This window comes from Pogoniulus pusillus, chromosome 2, assembly GCF_015220805.1.
Source record: "Pogoniulus pusillus isolate bPogPus1 chromosome 2, bPogPus1.pri, whole genome shotgun sequence".
NCBI classification, from domain to species: Eukaryota; Metazoa; Chordata; class Aves; order Piciformes; family Lybiidae; genus Pogoniulus; species Pogoniulus pusillus.
Genome location: NC_087265.1, coordinates 36,653,797 through 36,670,046, shown reverse-complemented (window position 1 = coordinate 36,670,046; position 16,250 = coordinate 36,653,797). Strand labels below are relative to the sequence as shown.

Genomic DNA, 16,250 nt, shown 5'->3' with positions numbered 1-16,250 from the left:
CATTCCAAGAAAGGAAATACTTTCATATGCCTGTAAACAAGGGAAGAGGCAGCAGCAGCATTTGTTAAGGTGTACTTTGCTGGAAATACTTGTTTCTTGAATAACCTACTATATATGTTGATATCATAGCACTAGTTTCAGCTTGAAGAAAAGACTGTGAGAGAACTAATAATATCTTCTTGCAGGAGAAACGTGTTTGAAAATATCAGCCATGACTCATTCTAAAACTCAGAACTCTTGTGTAGCTCTGTTTGGTTTTGTGAGTCTAATGAGACCATTAGGACTGTCCAGTTGGATATCTCTGTCAAAAGGGCAAGAAGCTGTAAGAGGGAAGAGTTGGTTTGTGTTTGATCAGAATTTACAACAGGCTGATAGTCACTAGGTTACTAGAGATAAGACCTGGGGAAAACAGGGCTTGCAAGTATGCACATGATGAGCAGCAGGGAAAGATGTTATGCAATAGATTCTGAAATAAAGGAGGAGCTCCACTCTCCTTTGTTTGGCCTTCTGGAAGTCCTGCCATACATCACAGAATTTCGAACCCATATATATATTAAGGGTTGGACTTGATGATCTGTAAGGTCTCTTCCAACCCTGATGATACTGTGATACTGTGATATACCAAGAGCCTAGGTAGCTGGGTTGGAGCAGCACCAGGCTTACCACCATGACGGTGCGGTGTCCGATGGGGACTCCCATCTCAGATAAGTGCCTGGCAGCTCTGTCATCTGCCCATCTCAGGAGTATTGCTGGTCAGTTGGATAGGGTGACTATAACCTGCTCTCTGATCAATAGAGTTACTTGGCATTCTTTGTCATATCTTATTCAGCATTGTAGTTTCCAGCATGTTGTTCTCTCTTATGATTCTAGTACTTAAACTACAGTAAAGTGTTGGAACTGTACCCAGAGGGGGTACCCTTGTGTGTGTATGCATTTCCTGGACCTTAAAGAACCCACTGGAACAGAAGCAACCTCATCACTCATGTAGGCTCTGAAGTGACACAGAGTGAGCCAGATATTGGCCATCACTGTTGTCAGGTCTCTAAATTCCATGATGCTCCCTCCAAGTCTTAACAGGGATATCTACTGAACTAGCTTTAACTTGATGTTATTTTTAGAACAAATTACATTGATTGCATACTATTTCAAAGGCCCCAAGTAGTAAAGTACACAATTAAGATGCTTGTCTGACTAGTTTTATTTTTCTTTATGATTTTAGATATAAAATCTTAACTATTTGTTTTCCAGACTCTTCTGACAAAGATTTTGGTCCTACTCTGGGATTGAAGAAGTCCAGCTCTCTCGAGAGTCTTCAGACTGCTGTGGCTGAAGTTAGGAAGAATGAGCTCCCTTTTCACAGACCCAGACCTCATGTGGTCCGTGGCCGGGGGTGTAATGAGAGTTTCCGAGCTGCCATTGACAAGTCTTATGATGGTCCTGAAGATGGAGAGGAGGGTATGTTGCTAACGACATATTTCTTGAGGGAGCCACCTCCAATTAGCACTGCTGAGAGCCAACTCAATAAACACATCAGCAACTAATTTAGTCAAATTGAAACTGATCACATTTTAAAAGCATCTTCTGAATAGAGCTGTCTTTGCTGTAGCCTATCCAACCTTGATGGGGATGTAAAGGCTTTCACTGATCTCCTTTGAGGCAGGGTGGAGTTGGAGGACTTAGTATTCAATCCTTAAACAATTATACTTTTTTACTTCAAGAAGCAGCTGACTTAGATTATGTTTAAAATTGTATTATTTTTTGTTTTACAGAGCTGTCTACAATTCTGCCTCCTCTGACCTGAAAATTTGTTTCCTATTATAGGCAAGGCAGAGTGTATTGGTAGCACCCTGCTGCTCATTCTCTCACTGTGATCTTACAGACTCTGGTTTGCAAGTGTGTTTCTTTTAGCATAAAACTTTCCTTGGTTCCTGAACTCCCTAAAGAGAAATAAGATTCCAAGGAGTGAATGAGATAATTCGTTACATGGGTTGCTTATGGCAGTCACCAGAATTTCTTTTTGAATTAAGCTCTCACTGCATCCCAGCATGTCAGTTTTCCCAAGCTGATGGAGGCTAACAAGGTAGATTTCAAACAGAATAGTGTTTTACCATGTCAGGATTTTTGTATCAGGAATAATAACTAGAAAAGAAGTCATTAAAGTATCTCTATATTTAATTTACAGTATAAAGCTGCTTGAATTCACTAGATATGTTTAGTCTGCTGGGGAGGAATAATAAACTGCACCAGTACAGACTGGGAGGTGATCTGCTGGAGAGCAGTCCTATGGAGAGGGACCTGGGGGTCCTGGTGGATAACAAGTTAGCCATGGCACAGCAACGTGCCCTTGTGGCCAAGAAGGCCAGTGGGATCCTGGGGTGTATTAGGAAGAGTGTGTCCAGCAGATCAAGGGAGGTTCTCCTCCCTCTCTACTCTGTCCTGGTGAGACCTCATCTTAAATACTGTGTTCAGTTTTGGGCTCCCCAGTTTAAGAGGGACAGGGATCTGCTGGAGAGGGTCCAGCAGAGGGCTACAAGGATGATTAGGGGACTGGAGGGCATGGCTTATGAGGAGAGACTGAGGGACCTGGGACTTTTTAGTCTGGAGAAGAGAAGGCTGAGAAGGGATTTAATAAATGTCTATAAATATCTGGGGGCTGGGTGTTAGGAGAGGGGGGCCTGGCTCTGCTCACTTGCTCCCTGTGATAGGACAAGGAGCAATGGATATAAACTGCAGTACAGGATGTTCCACCTCAACACAAGGAGGAACTTCTTTACTGTAAGGGTCACAGAGCACTGGAACAGGCTCCCCAGAGAGGTTGTGGAGTCTCCTTCTCTGGAGACTTTCAAGGCCTGCCCGGATGTGTTCCTCTGTGATCTGTGTTAGATAGTATTGTCCTGCTCTGGCAGGGGGGTTGGACTCAGTGATCTCCTTGGGTCCCTTCCAACCCCTGACATCCTGTGATCCTGTGCTTTTTAAGTTATTCAGTTGAATGAGTAAGTGTGAGTCATTTGAGCACTTCATACACACTTATGCTGTGTTTCATGTGTTTGCGTTTTGGTGGCCCCTGGCTATACTCACTGTTTCTTTTGCATTCTGTGCAGATGGTTTCTCTGATAAAAGTTCTCACTCTGGTCAAGAAGCTCAGAACTTGGAATCTCCCTCTCCAGGGAACCCTGAAATAGAAGATGCTGAATCCAAAGCAAAAAAGGAAAAAAAAAATAGAGAGAAAGAGAAGAAAAAGGAAAAGGGCAAATCTAAAATCAAAGAGAAGAAGAGGAAGGAAGAGAATGAAGATGTGGAAAAGAAAAAGAAGAAAGGCTTTGGTGTCATGTTGAGGTATGGCAATTTAGTAAGGAAAACAGTCACCCATTCTCATTATAACATAGGAGACAACTGATACTCTTTAAAAGCAGTGGAGAAATTATTTCACTTGGACTCAAAATAATGTTTATGTTATTTAAAAAGAAAGCAGTTTATACTTTTACACCAAACTTGTAGCTGAGGCAGAAGACATTTGGCAGATAAAATGTCTTTTTGTGCCTTTGAAATTCATACCCATATGTCAGAAAAGATTCAAGGTTTCAGGCTGAAAACAAGAGTGTGTCGAGGGGGAAGGCTTTGTGGGGAATATTTCTGAGTAATACATGTCCCACTCTCAGACATTTACCTTCTCTTTCCTTGCTTATCTGCTTCCTTTATGAGCTTTAGGGAGAGCAAGGTTACTTGGGTAACTGTAAACAGTGATCAAATCTTTGCTTCATAGCTTCAGCTGTTGCCTCCAGCGGTCTAAAGCTCACTGTCCTGCCCTTTGGTGCCATAGGTGCTCTGTTGCTGTCACTGCTGCCTCTGGTACCTGTTTACTTTATTGAGGGTTAAAGTATTTTCTTTTAAGTAGATCTCTGCAGTTAATTTGCAGTATGTGAATGAAATTTAATGATCACCTGGAGGAAGTTAAGACTGTATGACCGTGTTACTTGTGGCACTGAACACTTAATGTTAGTTTTAGGGGGCTGTTGGTGTTTCTTTGCATGCTGTATTGTAGACAAGCCAGATACATATAGAAGACACAATCACTGCATTTAAGCAGTAATCAAAGAAATTCAGCTGCCAGATCGTTCACTTGTAGTGACACTCATTAGGACAGTGATATGTGAACTCATTGCATTGCAACTTTCTGTTGGTGTGTTCTCTGGAGTCAAACAGCTTACGTTATATACACACATATTTTAGCTGACTTTATTCCCTGTATCTTGTATCATCAACAGCAATCCTCAAATTTGTCCTATCAGCTTTTGAACACTATAGAGATATTGTAAAAAATAGAGAGAGATGCTTGTGTACCAAATTTGCATGACTTCAGCAGTTGTTAGTCTTCATGAGATGAAGGTGTGTGGGTGTAGCAGTCTGCATTCAAATGGGGCTCTTTAGGAATGCCAAGGAAGCACATACACCTGTGCATTGCACCTGCATTTGTGTTCATGCTGCTAAAGCAAAAAAGAGGCTTAACATGGAACAGTAGTCAAAACACTGAATAATTAGGAGGGTGACTTCAATGACTCTCTTGTGTATCTTAAGCTTTATGTCTGTTTTCATTATTTTTGACTTTTTGGCTTGAATAGGGCTGTTGGAAAGGCAAGGAAATGACAGAGAGGTCTGACAAAACCATAAGTATTCCGTTTTGTGTATCGCTGGCAAATTCTAAGTTTGAAGTGCAAAATCTTGCTTTTGGGGGTGTGATGCCTGAGCCAGAAGAAATATGGGATGACATCAGAATCGAAAACAAGAGATTGTAGTTGACAAAAAAATCTGATAATGATCCATGTGCAAAGCTGGGAACAATAGGTTACCATTCATAGTAGTTCTCTCCTTCAGAATACATTTCACATGTTGGTAGTACATGAGCTTTATACATCTGTTCTTTTCAGAAGCTTGCTTTTTATTTAGATTGATAGGCTCCCCAGCAGACAGTAATTGTTAGTAATGTTTGTTTATCTGTATGGCAGCACAGAATGGGTATTTCCATCCCATGCCATTGAAAATCTCTGTAAGGCACGCAAAAATGGAAGCAACAGGTTATTATGAATAGAGCAGGAGTTATTTGTAAGAGCTAATGGTTCAGCTGGGAGTTTTCTGTGTCTTCCTCATTGTTTCTTCCTAGAATTTATAAAATTATTCTTGAAAACAAGTTCCTTCGTGAGAAGGTAATAATCCTAGGGAATCCTACCATGATAAAGTGAAGGAAAGGTAAAGACTGTAAAGACTGAATGATATCATAGAATCATAAAGGGACCTCAAAGATCATCCAGTTCCACTCCCCCACCATAGGCAGGGACAGCTCCCACTAGAACAGGTTGCTCAAGGCCTCATCCAACCTGGCCTTGAACACCTCCAAGGGAGGGAGCATCCACAACCTCCCCAGGCAACCTGTTCCAGTATTTCACCACCCTCACTGTAAAGAACTTCTTCCTAATATCTAGTTTCAATATCCCCTCTTCCAGTTTAAACCCATTACCCCTTGTCCTGTCATTACAAGACCTTGTAAGTAGTCCTTCCTCAGCCTTCCTGTAGGCCTGCTTCAGGTACTGGAAGGCTACTATAATGTCTCCTCAAAGCCTTCTCTTCTCCAGACTGAAGAGCCCCAGCTCTTATAGCCTGTCCCCATAGCAGAGGCACTACAGCCCTCTGATCATCTTCATGCCCCTCCTCTGGACTCGCTCCAACAGTTCCAAGTCCTTCCTGTGTTGGGGGCTCCAGAGCTGTACACAGTACTCCAGGTGGGGTCTGACAAAAACAGACTAAAGGGACAGAATCTCCTCCCTTGCCCTGGTGGCTACACTTCCCTTCATACAACCCAGGACACAGTTGCTGTCTGGGCTGCACATGCACACTGCCAGCTCATGTTGAGCTCATCGACCCCCAGGTCCTTTTCCTCAGGGCTGCTCTCCAGCCATTTGCCATCCAGCCTGTATCTGTGCTTGGGATTGCACCGACCCAGGTGCAGGACCTTACACTTGGCCTTGTTGAATTTCATGAGGTTGGCCTGGGCTTCTGCTATAGCTTCTGCTATTTTTTTGTGGGCTTTGTGTGCTTCACCTACCTGACCAGGAGATCTGTAGCAGACTCATACTATGATGTCACCTTCCTGTCCCTTCCCTTTAACCTTTAGCCATAAGCTCCCTGTTTTTGCGTTGCTCATCCCCAGGTGGAGCTCCATGGACTCTAGTTGATCATTGATGTAGAGGGCAACAGCCCCTCCTCTTTACTCTTGCCTGTCCCTCCTGAAGAGTCTATGACCATCTATCCCCAAGCTCCAACCATGAGATCCATTCCACCATGTTTCAGTGATGCCAATGACATCATAACCCTATATCAAACAGTGCAAGTTTACAAAAGACCTGGAAACATGTGTCCTGCTCAGGATGAGCAAAACCAGGCAGGTGCTCTTTCAGGGAGAAACTGCTGTGGATGACATAGAAATCCAAAAATAATTTGAACATCTTAAAAGAAAAAATAGGAGACTACTCAAGGAACTTACTGAATAAATACCAGAGATACTTTTCAATATGGAGTTTTGGAGTGATGTGAGGAATGAGGAGTGTCAGGAAGCATAGGGAGGAGACAACTGCAATAAGAAGGTTTGAATGATCAAGTATTTTAGCAGCATGGATGGAAAGCAACAGCCAGATTTTTTATGACATTGTGGAGATAAAATTGGCATGTTTTACTAGTAGAACATCTGTGGAAGGAAACAGCGGCTGAGGAGAATGAAGTTGTGAGCTTCTGCAGCAAGCAAGGTGACTGCTAATTCCTGGTGGTTTAAGAGAAAGAAATAGAAGTACTCAGAAACAGAGATGAGCTCTGTTTTTTACTTTATGAGTTTAAGTGGGAAGGGGAACCTGCCATAGAAGGCATTAGAAATATAAACACCATAAGGGAGCAGAAAGCTGGATGGAGAAGGAAATCTGTAGTGTAGCTTTTGTAAATATGATAGAAGTTACACAGTGATCCCCCATGTGAGAGACCACCAAAATGAGGAACAAGGACCAGAGCCCCAGATAGAGTGACAGTAGAGACAGACCTAAGAGGAAAGATGTTAGGAAAGGTATATTCCAGTGGAAATAGAATGTATCTGCCTGGGACTGGGTGATGCCATGACTTTTTTAAACTAGTGCCCTGACTGCAGCCATGTAACTAATAGATCTTACAAAGAGCTGGAACCCCACACTGGTACTTTCATACCGTTTGTAATTTGTGGGCTGCTTTATTCAGAGAAATTTCAGTGGATGCAGCCACACAGGAAAACAGATTTGCTGAATCCATGTCAAGACTGGATCGAGATAAATAGGAAATTATCATTTGTGGCCAGCTCCAGGACCAGAAGGACAGTGAAAATATTTTTGAGGTATTGCCAGAAAGCTCAGTGCAAATAAAGACACGTGCACTTTCTTACAATTGACTAGAGGTCATGTATAAAGAACAAAAGAAAGCAGAATTGGAGGCTGATGCAGCTGCTGGAAGTGTCACACTTGTCTGTGGTGGGGGGTTTTGTGCTATACCTTTTGGGTCATCTGTATAGCTATGATGAGTTTTTGTGTGATAGTATGTCCACGTGAATTAGCTTGTTTCTGTCTTATAATCAATAACAAAGCATTTTTAAGATATTAAAGCAAAACCCAAGTATTTATCTGTAGTACCAGAAGCACTGAGCTTTAGTCTTCTGTGTCTGAGATTTTTGAACATATTGGAATTGCTCCTGCATTGGGGTTTTACTTTTTTTTTAATTTAACAACAGAAAATAGCAAAGCTGTTAGCAGTTGCTAACAGATTTCGCTTAGTGCCTCATCTGTTGCTCAGCTGCTATTTACTTGTAGTTCCTGGTCTTTTTTTACACATATGAAGGAAAAAAAAAACCTCTTTACTTTCCTGCTAAGCTTTTCCTGGATTGAAGCTTTTTTTAGGTGGATGTGATTCAGGGAGACCATCAAAAAATCATGTTTTTATTTTTTTAAATCATTGTGGTTTTTTAAATCCTTTTGTTTCACCCAGTATTAACTGGAACTCTTGGCTGCATCAATTTGATGACTGTGGCACTTAGAGGGAATGACACAGAGGAAGAGGATGGGTTTGAAGCAGAAGATGAGAGCACACAAGGGTGTGCTTGGGTAAGAGAAGGGCAAGAGAGTGGTGAAGTGTTGATATAGATTGTCCAAGGCAGTGGTGGAGTCACCGTGCCTGGGGGAGTTGAAGAAGGATGTGGATATTGCGCTTCAGGACATAGTTTAGTGTTCCTGGTAGCTGGGTGATGGTTGGACTGGATGACCTTCCAGGTCTTTTCCAACCTTCTTGATTAGGAGGAAGTTCTTCACAGAGAGAGTGATTTCCCACTGGAATGGGCTGCCCAGGGAGGTGGTGGAGGCACCGTCCCTGGAGGTCTTCAAGAAAAGACTGGATGAGGCACTTGGTGCCATGGTCTAGTTGACTGGATAGTGCTGGGGGATAGGTTGGACTGGATGATCTTGGAGGTCTCTTCCAACCTGGTTGATTCTATGATTCTATGATGATTCTAGAGCAAAGGAGATTAGTATACTGGAGATTTGAAATGCAGATGTACTGGTTATTAGTGATTAGCTAAATCTCTGTAATCCAAAGTACCATTCCACTTCAGTGCAGACTGAACAGTGTTTGTTTTCTTCTTCTGTTAGTTGTGATGCACATATTTCCTGCATTAGTACTTGATGCATGTTATGTGCTGTCCAAAGAATGACAAAAGTTGACCCTCTGAGCTGTTTGTGTGTGACATTGGCTAAGGAGCATTATGTTTTACTTTTTTTTTTTTCTGAGCACTGGACTATCATAGCTAAATAACCTACTGCTAGACAACAGATAGCAAACTAAATTGAAGTTGTATATCAGGAAACCAGCTATATTAAATATTCTGATGTTTGGTGCTGTGATGAGATGTATGCTGTAGTCTTGGGGAAAAGCAATTGTCTAGCATCTATGCTAAAACTTTTTTGGAAGAGATAAAACACTCAGTTCTGTACCGATATCTAACAGTAGCAAGATTATGCAATGCCACATTAGTTTCTTGATTCATTTGTTTTCTTACTTGGAGCTGAACAATTCTTTTAGGACACTGAGCCTTCTGGACCTCACATGTGCTTCCCTGGACTTTCTGAAGGTATTTTGCATTCTCATGAGAAACACTGTAGTGAAACAGCAGGAACATTTGTGCCTTTGACTAAAGGTAGCATGTGGAATCACTCGTTTGCAACCGTCAGAGTGAACTGTGAGTTGGCTCTGTAGGCTGTTTGTAAGGGTTAACCCATTGGTGCAAGGTGTTTAGAAATAGTTGATGCTGAGCACTAATGCAAAATGCATTATCACTTAGCACTCAGAATGCAAAACTAAAACTAACCAAGAGGTTAATTTAAAAAAAGCCCTAAATAATCATTCCTCAGTTTGCTATGTGGTGAACTCCAGTTTTTGAACTTGTGATCTGTATTTATTTAGTTGTCATGATCTCAAATGCTATGAAAATATTCTTTTCTAACATAGGTAGGCTTGGTGTTGGTTTCTAAATTAAGTTGGCGAAAGACTGAACATTAAAATCACCAGGGGAATGTGGCCTGTGACCTCTGCTATGCAGTGCTGCTCCATATCCTAATCCCATAGCAGTTGTTACAGTCCTGGCATATAATAAACATAAGTCTATGGCTCTCTCGCTACCTTTTACAGATAGTGATTGTAAAAATTCTGGGCAGCCCTTTCAGCTTTATGGGTATGAAGGTAGGTTAGCTAATGGACTGCAGCCACACCAATGGCATTTTAATAGCTCACTCCCTCAGGCAGAGACCAGTAGGCTGAAGTCAGAAATTTTTTTGTGTTATAAAAGTCTAAAGGCAACTTATGTAATAATTGGTGACTCAAAGAGTTTTGCCAAACTGGAGTGCCATGGAAGAACACCTTCTCATTCAGTTTCTTGTTAGCACACTGGATTCAGGATTTAAAAAGCCAACCAAGCTCTATCATAGAAGGCAACTCCTGCGTAGCTGGCTTCACTAGTTCACTAGCAAATATTTCCAAAAATTAATATAGGTGGGAAAATGTCTGTCCCTCACAAGTGCTGCACATCAACCACAGCTTGCATCTCTGTGTATCTGTATATGTAACTCTAAGCCCAGGAAGCAAGAATATAGATGTGCATATTAGTTACATTCGCTTTTTCCTCTTCAGAAAGAGTGCACTTTCCCACATAATAGTTCATCTTAAATTATTTACCTTCCATTTCACAATATAAGCCATGAATATTTTATTTTTGTCCTCTTAATTTGCCAATTTTCCTTTGAGCTAAGTGCCTTAGTGATTTTAATTTTTCATTCTAGTAGGGAGACAGAAATGACCCTTTTTTCATTATTGCTATTATAGGCCTTGTGCTCAGAATGACACTTTCTACAACCACCGCTGTTGAGCCTGTAATGGTATTGCAAAGTAGATGGCATAATATACAGATATTGACTTCCATTAAATATAGCAGTATGATAGCTTATGGAGAGATTTTTTTTCTAGTTCTGTGTTGCCCAGAGAAGTTGAGCATTGTAGAAGAAAAGTTAGCAATATAATGAAGGAATAGCAAATAATAAAGCTGTGATTTGCTGCAGAGAGGCAATATATAGATGGCTTTTTAATATATTTATATGCACATACATATGGTGCTGGAAACCGGAATGGATATGCATAGATGTGAAAAAACAACAACAAACACAACCAATTCAACAAAAGCACACCAAAAACCAGGACTGGATTAAATGATAACTTAATTAGGGTAAAGTTATGTTGGAAATTTTTTTTTCTCAGTAATGAAATTATCTGACATGGATCATGTGTTCGATATGAAGCATCAGTTAATGAGGCAGATGAGTTATTTAGAGGCCTTGATTTCCTTTTGCCTAATAAAATTCTCACTTTTCAAGTAAGCAAATTAGTAAATAAAACTCCCATTTCCTTTGGAGAGCCTGAGAGCTGGAGGGAGAGGAGAAACCTAATCCATTTAATGTATTTTGAGGTTGTTGAATATTTTAAACTATAAAAGGACAAATACTTCAGTTTACATATATAACTTTTCCTCCACATCATCGATTCCTCCTTAGCCACGTTCATCATCAGGCTAAACCAGAGAAAATAAGGGGGTTTTGTACTAAAAATGGTCATGTGGACTGCCTACTAAAGACTTATTTGTTTAATTAAGCATCTGTTCTCTTCTTAATATGCATGCATAAATCTCATTAACGTTAGATGTATGCAAGTGCAATGAAGAAGAATAGACCCCTCACTCTCACTACTGAACTTGGATAACAAGATTTATATTTACTTAACAGATCAGAGCAGAAAGTTCCCTCTGACTATTTAAAAGGACATGAAATTGCAAACTGTTTGCAAGGAGCATGCTTTTTGTCAAACAGTTGCATGTTCACTTCAAGTTGAAATATCATTATTCAAGCCATTAGTAAGGAAAAAAAAAGAGAGAGCAGCAAGCTTGGTCTGTAAGAATTAATTTTGTGCACTAAATTTTGTGACTTGTCTACTTAAATGTGCACTTACCTTTCAATATTGATGTCTGTGCATGTCACACCTGCTAAAATAGAAGTAATGTCCAGATATTTCTTCTAAGTGTCTGTCTCCCCTCTCACAAGAAATGCCTTCTGAAAAAAAAAGTATTAGAAAATGAAGTATATTCTTCATGAATACTGAAAAATGTGGGAGTGTGTTTATCCTTCATTCTCTGTGTTGGGGCTGTTACTTGCTCTGAAATCTTTATCTTATCTGAGGTTAAAACTTGAATTCCAGATTTACCATGTATGTTATTGTGATGGTTTGGGCTCTTACCCGCCCCCCCACACTTTTGAATTTGCCCCAGCTAACTCAGACGGCCTCTGGGAATATAAATGAAGCTATTTATTTTACAGCAGCAAATATACAAGCAGCTATTTACAGTATATACAGTTATATACAGAAATATACAAAGGATAAACAATACAAAAGCACAACTCCCCTCCCAGAAACCTGAGTCCCCAGGAGGGGCTCTCAAACCACCCCAACACCTCCCCCGGCCCTCTCAACCTTACCCCAGTTCTCAGGAAGAAGAGAGGTGCAGCCAAGAGGTTAGGGAGCAAGGTTAGTGGGAGCAAGGTTAATGAGATGTGACCAGGTCTGAAGGCAAAGGCAGAAGTAAAAGACAAAATGGAGAATGTTTACTACTTCTTCCCAGAGTTCTCAGCATAACTGTGAGAGAAGGAGTCACAAGTGTTTTTCATTTCACTGCCTGCTATCTAGTTCTTTTACCAAAACATTCCAGCTTGCTTCAAACTAGCACAGTTATGGTACATTGAGAATTTCTCTGTTCTATGGGTGCATTACTACCTGAAGGGAGGCTGTAGTCAGGTGGGGGTTGGTCTCTTCCCCCAGGCAACCAGCAACAGAAATAGGGGACAGTCTCAAGTTGTGCTGGAGGAGGTATAGGCTGGATGTCAGGAGGAAGTTCTTCCCAGAGAGAGTGATTTGCCATTGGAATGGGCTGCCCAGGGAGGTGGTGGAGTCACCATCCCTGGAGGTGTTCAGGAAAAGCCTGGATGAGGCACTTAGTGCCATGGTCTAGTTGACTGGCTAGGGCTGGGTGCTAGGTTGGACTGGATGATCTTGGAGGTCTCTTCCAACCTCATTGATTCTATGTTTATTGTCAAACATCCTTGAGAATTTAAAGTCATACTCACAAGAATTTGAATTAAGGCTTCCTGAGCTGCATTTTAACCAATAAATACATATTTTAGTCAGGAATGCAGTGTGAAGTATGACTTCTACCTTGAGATAAAGAAAAAACAGTTTTTCTGATTTTCTGTTTCAGTAGTTCTTCTAACATAAACTTGGTAAACGATGGGGCTAGAGGAGAGACAATTAAAAGAGAAATGGTACAGAAGGGGACTCCTGACAGATTCTTTAGCTACAATGTGCTGGCAGGTGCCAGTTTGCTAGGTATTGCCATTAACAGCTATCTGTAGACAAAATTATATGTACTCATCTCACTGAATTATGATTTATGCCAGACAAAGCAGTCAAACCAAAGTAGTATTTATATTAGAATGTAGAGTCATTGATTAAATGCACATGGCATCTCAAATCCAGTTGACATTTTAAGTTGAAATGATTGCAGACATGCAGCCATTTATTTAACTATTACTTTAAAAAATGTGTCTCTACTTGTTATTAATAGAATAAAGTCAGAGCTGGCCAATATTTCAATAGGCTGACCTTTTGTTTTGCTGACATATAAAAGGAACAAAGCTGCTTTTGGAGTAGTCACAATTTCAGAGCATATGAAGTATGCTAGCTTCAGAAAAAACTGACCCCTTTGAACCACTCTGTCTCTTTCTTCCCTCTTCTTTTCCACATGGGATTTTTGAAAGCAAGTGGACAAGAGATGGTTTGGGAGATAGGAAAAGAGAGAGGCTTTGTTTCAGTTGCCTGCTGTGCTACTGATTTCTTAGGTGACACTGGTTAACTCAGCTGCTTTGAGCCACAGTTGTCCTTAAACAGAAGTGTCCCAGTTTGGGGCCATAAGCATCCCTGGGTCTGGAGGACAGAAATTACTGTTACCCCTTTCCAGGAGTAAGAATGAGGATACAGCACACTGATTGGAAGTTTAAAGAGAAATTCTCTTTACAAGAGCATATATACAAAATGAAACCACAGAATCAACCAGGTTGGAAGAGACCTCCAAGATCATCCAGTCCAACCTAGCACCCAGCCCTATCCAGTCAACTAGACCATGGCACTAAGTGCCTCAGCCAGGCTTTTTTGAGCACCTCCAGGGATGGTGACTCCACCACCTCCCTGGGCAGCCCATTCCAATGCCAATCACTCTCTCTGGCAACAACTTCCTCCTAACATCCAGCCTAGACCTCCCCTGGGACAACTTGAGACTGTGTCCCCTTTTCTGTTGCTGGTTGCCTGGCAGAAGAGACCAACCCCCACCTGGCTACAGCCTCCCTTCAGGTAGTTGTAGACAGCAATGAGGTCAGCCCTGAGCCTCCTCTTCTCCAGGCTAAACACCCCCAGCTCCCTCAGCCTCTCCTCATAGGGTTTGTATTCAGGTAGAATAAGTACAAAAACCCTCTGTGCCCAAACTGGCCTTCCAGAATCCTCCACCCCATCCACCCGCAGTTAGCCTGAGGGTAGGCCAAAACTGCCCTCCCCAGCTGGGGCCTACAGGGCCTCAGTGGGCCACAGTCATGCAGCTCAATTGTCTGCTGCCCCCACGAACCATGAGGTAAGAACGCATGCTGTTCTTGGAGAGGAGAAGGGGGAGGAAGGGGGAGGAGAAGGGAGAGAGACCACTCAGGCACTATCTTTTAAGCTATGATACCAAAAGACTGAATAGAATAACAATATTTTAGCCTGGAGAAGAGGAGGCTCAGGGGTGACCTCGTTGCTGTCTACAACTACCTGAAGGGAGGTTGTAGCCAGGTGGGGTTGGCCTCTTCTCCCAGGCAACCAGCAACAGAACAAGGGGACACAGTCTCAAGTTGTGCTGGGGAAGTACAGGCTGGATGTTAGGAGGAAGTTGTTGCCAGAGAGAGTGATTGGCATTGGAATGGGCTGCCCAGGGAGGTGGTGGAGTCACCGTCCCTGGAGGTGCTCAAGAAAAGTCTGGATGAGGCGCTTAGTGCCATGGTCTGGTTGACTGGATAGGGCTGGGTGCTAGGTTGGACTGGATGATCTTGGAGGTCTCTTCCAACCTGGTTGATTCTATGATTCTTTCTGGGGGGGGAGGGAAGAAGAGAGAAAATCAATTGAAAAGGCAGAAGGGAGGCAAGCCTTAGCCCTGTTTGCAAGATCAACCTTCTGTGCCACTGTTACTAAGAACTTTCTGGTAGAATACTGTGTTGTTCACCCCATCTTACTTCTGCTAGTGTGTGAGGTGCCACCAAGCTGGGATTTCCTTCTCTCTGTACCACCTCCTAGCTACAGATACTCTTAGCTTCAGAAATGCAGTTTGGCATCTAACACCTCAGAATTATAGTCCCCTTTCTTTTAACTTGATTTTATGCCTTCTTGATAGAAAAAAAAAAATATGCCTTATTTTATGCCTTCTTGATAGGAAAGAATTCTTTGTCATTTCAAATTTAATGTGAGCATACTATTTTTCCCCCCCTCAACAGATTGTTCATCTTAGTGTCCTTATCTGTCTTCACAGCAGCATCTTCTCTGTTTCACAAAAGCCTGTCCATGGGATATCATCTTTCAGTGAAGCTTAAACCCACTCTGTGGGGAAGTGTCTAAAATTTCCTCACTTCTTACACAACATACTGAATACCTGACCACACAAAAGAAGTCTCGTCCCTTTCTGCTTGGACTCCTGTTGTTTCCAGATTATGTCTGTCTCTCTTCTGAATCACACTGCTGGGTCATTGTTCTGACTATTCTTGCCTGTCCCTATCAACACGGCACTACCTTTGTCTCCTTCCCACTTTGGTCAGTATTAACAGACTTGTGCAGTAGTAATATATTGCTTGTGAACACTTAGCTTACCAGCCAGCCTGTCTCTGCAACACACTTTCTACTGAAACATGTTGCAGCATATATGAGCATAAAGTATTTTATACAGCACCTCTCTAAGATTTTCTTCTGCTGTAAATCTTCCATGATGTGAATGAATGTTAGCAGGACTAAATGAGTGATGAAGGTTCTATATCCTTCCCACTCCAGCTTCTGTCTCTGTCCACCAGTAGTAAGTACACAGAACTCTTCAGACCTTCAGGTTCTGTGTTGCATTTGGCTGTGTCCCATTCAGCTTCACCTCTCCTGATGTATGGAATCTGTTAGGACATGGATGCAAAGGTGCAGGACTGATCCCTACCTAGCAGCTCGTGTTTGTTTAGCTGTTAACTTCAGAAGGTAACGAGAGTTAGTTCCACCTTCTTATCTCCTCCAGCTCTCCATCCTCACCAGGTTTCTGCCAGTGTTACTTTCTTCTCCTCTTTACCCTGTTCTTTATACCAGGCTCTCTTGTCCTAGCTGTCACCCAGCTTATGCACAGCCTTGATTAATGAGCCTAGCAGTGTATTGCTTCTATTCTGCACCTTGTCACAAGGAACAACTGCTCTGATTTCTCATGATGCTGCACGGTGTTTACCATGGAAGTTAATTATGCTGTTGACTGTACCCCTCACAAATATTTACATTTAAAGAGCCTT

At 41.9% G+C, this 16,250-nt stretch overlaps 1 protein-coding gene across 4 annotated transcripts in view; it reads left to right on the top strand.

The window, feature by feature from the left end:
* Positions 1-16,250, top strand: part of PARD3B (par-3 family cell polarity regulator beta) — a 474,018-nt gene that overhangs the window by 314,373 nt on the left and 143,395 nt on the right. For all 4 annotated transcript variants that reach the window (XM_064161234.1, XM_064161224.1, XM_064161216.1 and 1 more), the window contains 2 exons: positions 1,249-1,455; positions 3,102-3,336. In XM_064161234.1, coding sequence (XP_064017304.1) covers positions 1,249-1,455; positions 3,102-3,336 — 442 coding nt within the window. The remainder of the gene's footprint in view (positions 1-1,248; positions 1,456-3,101; positions 3,337-16,250) is intronic.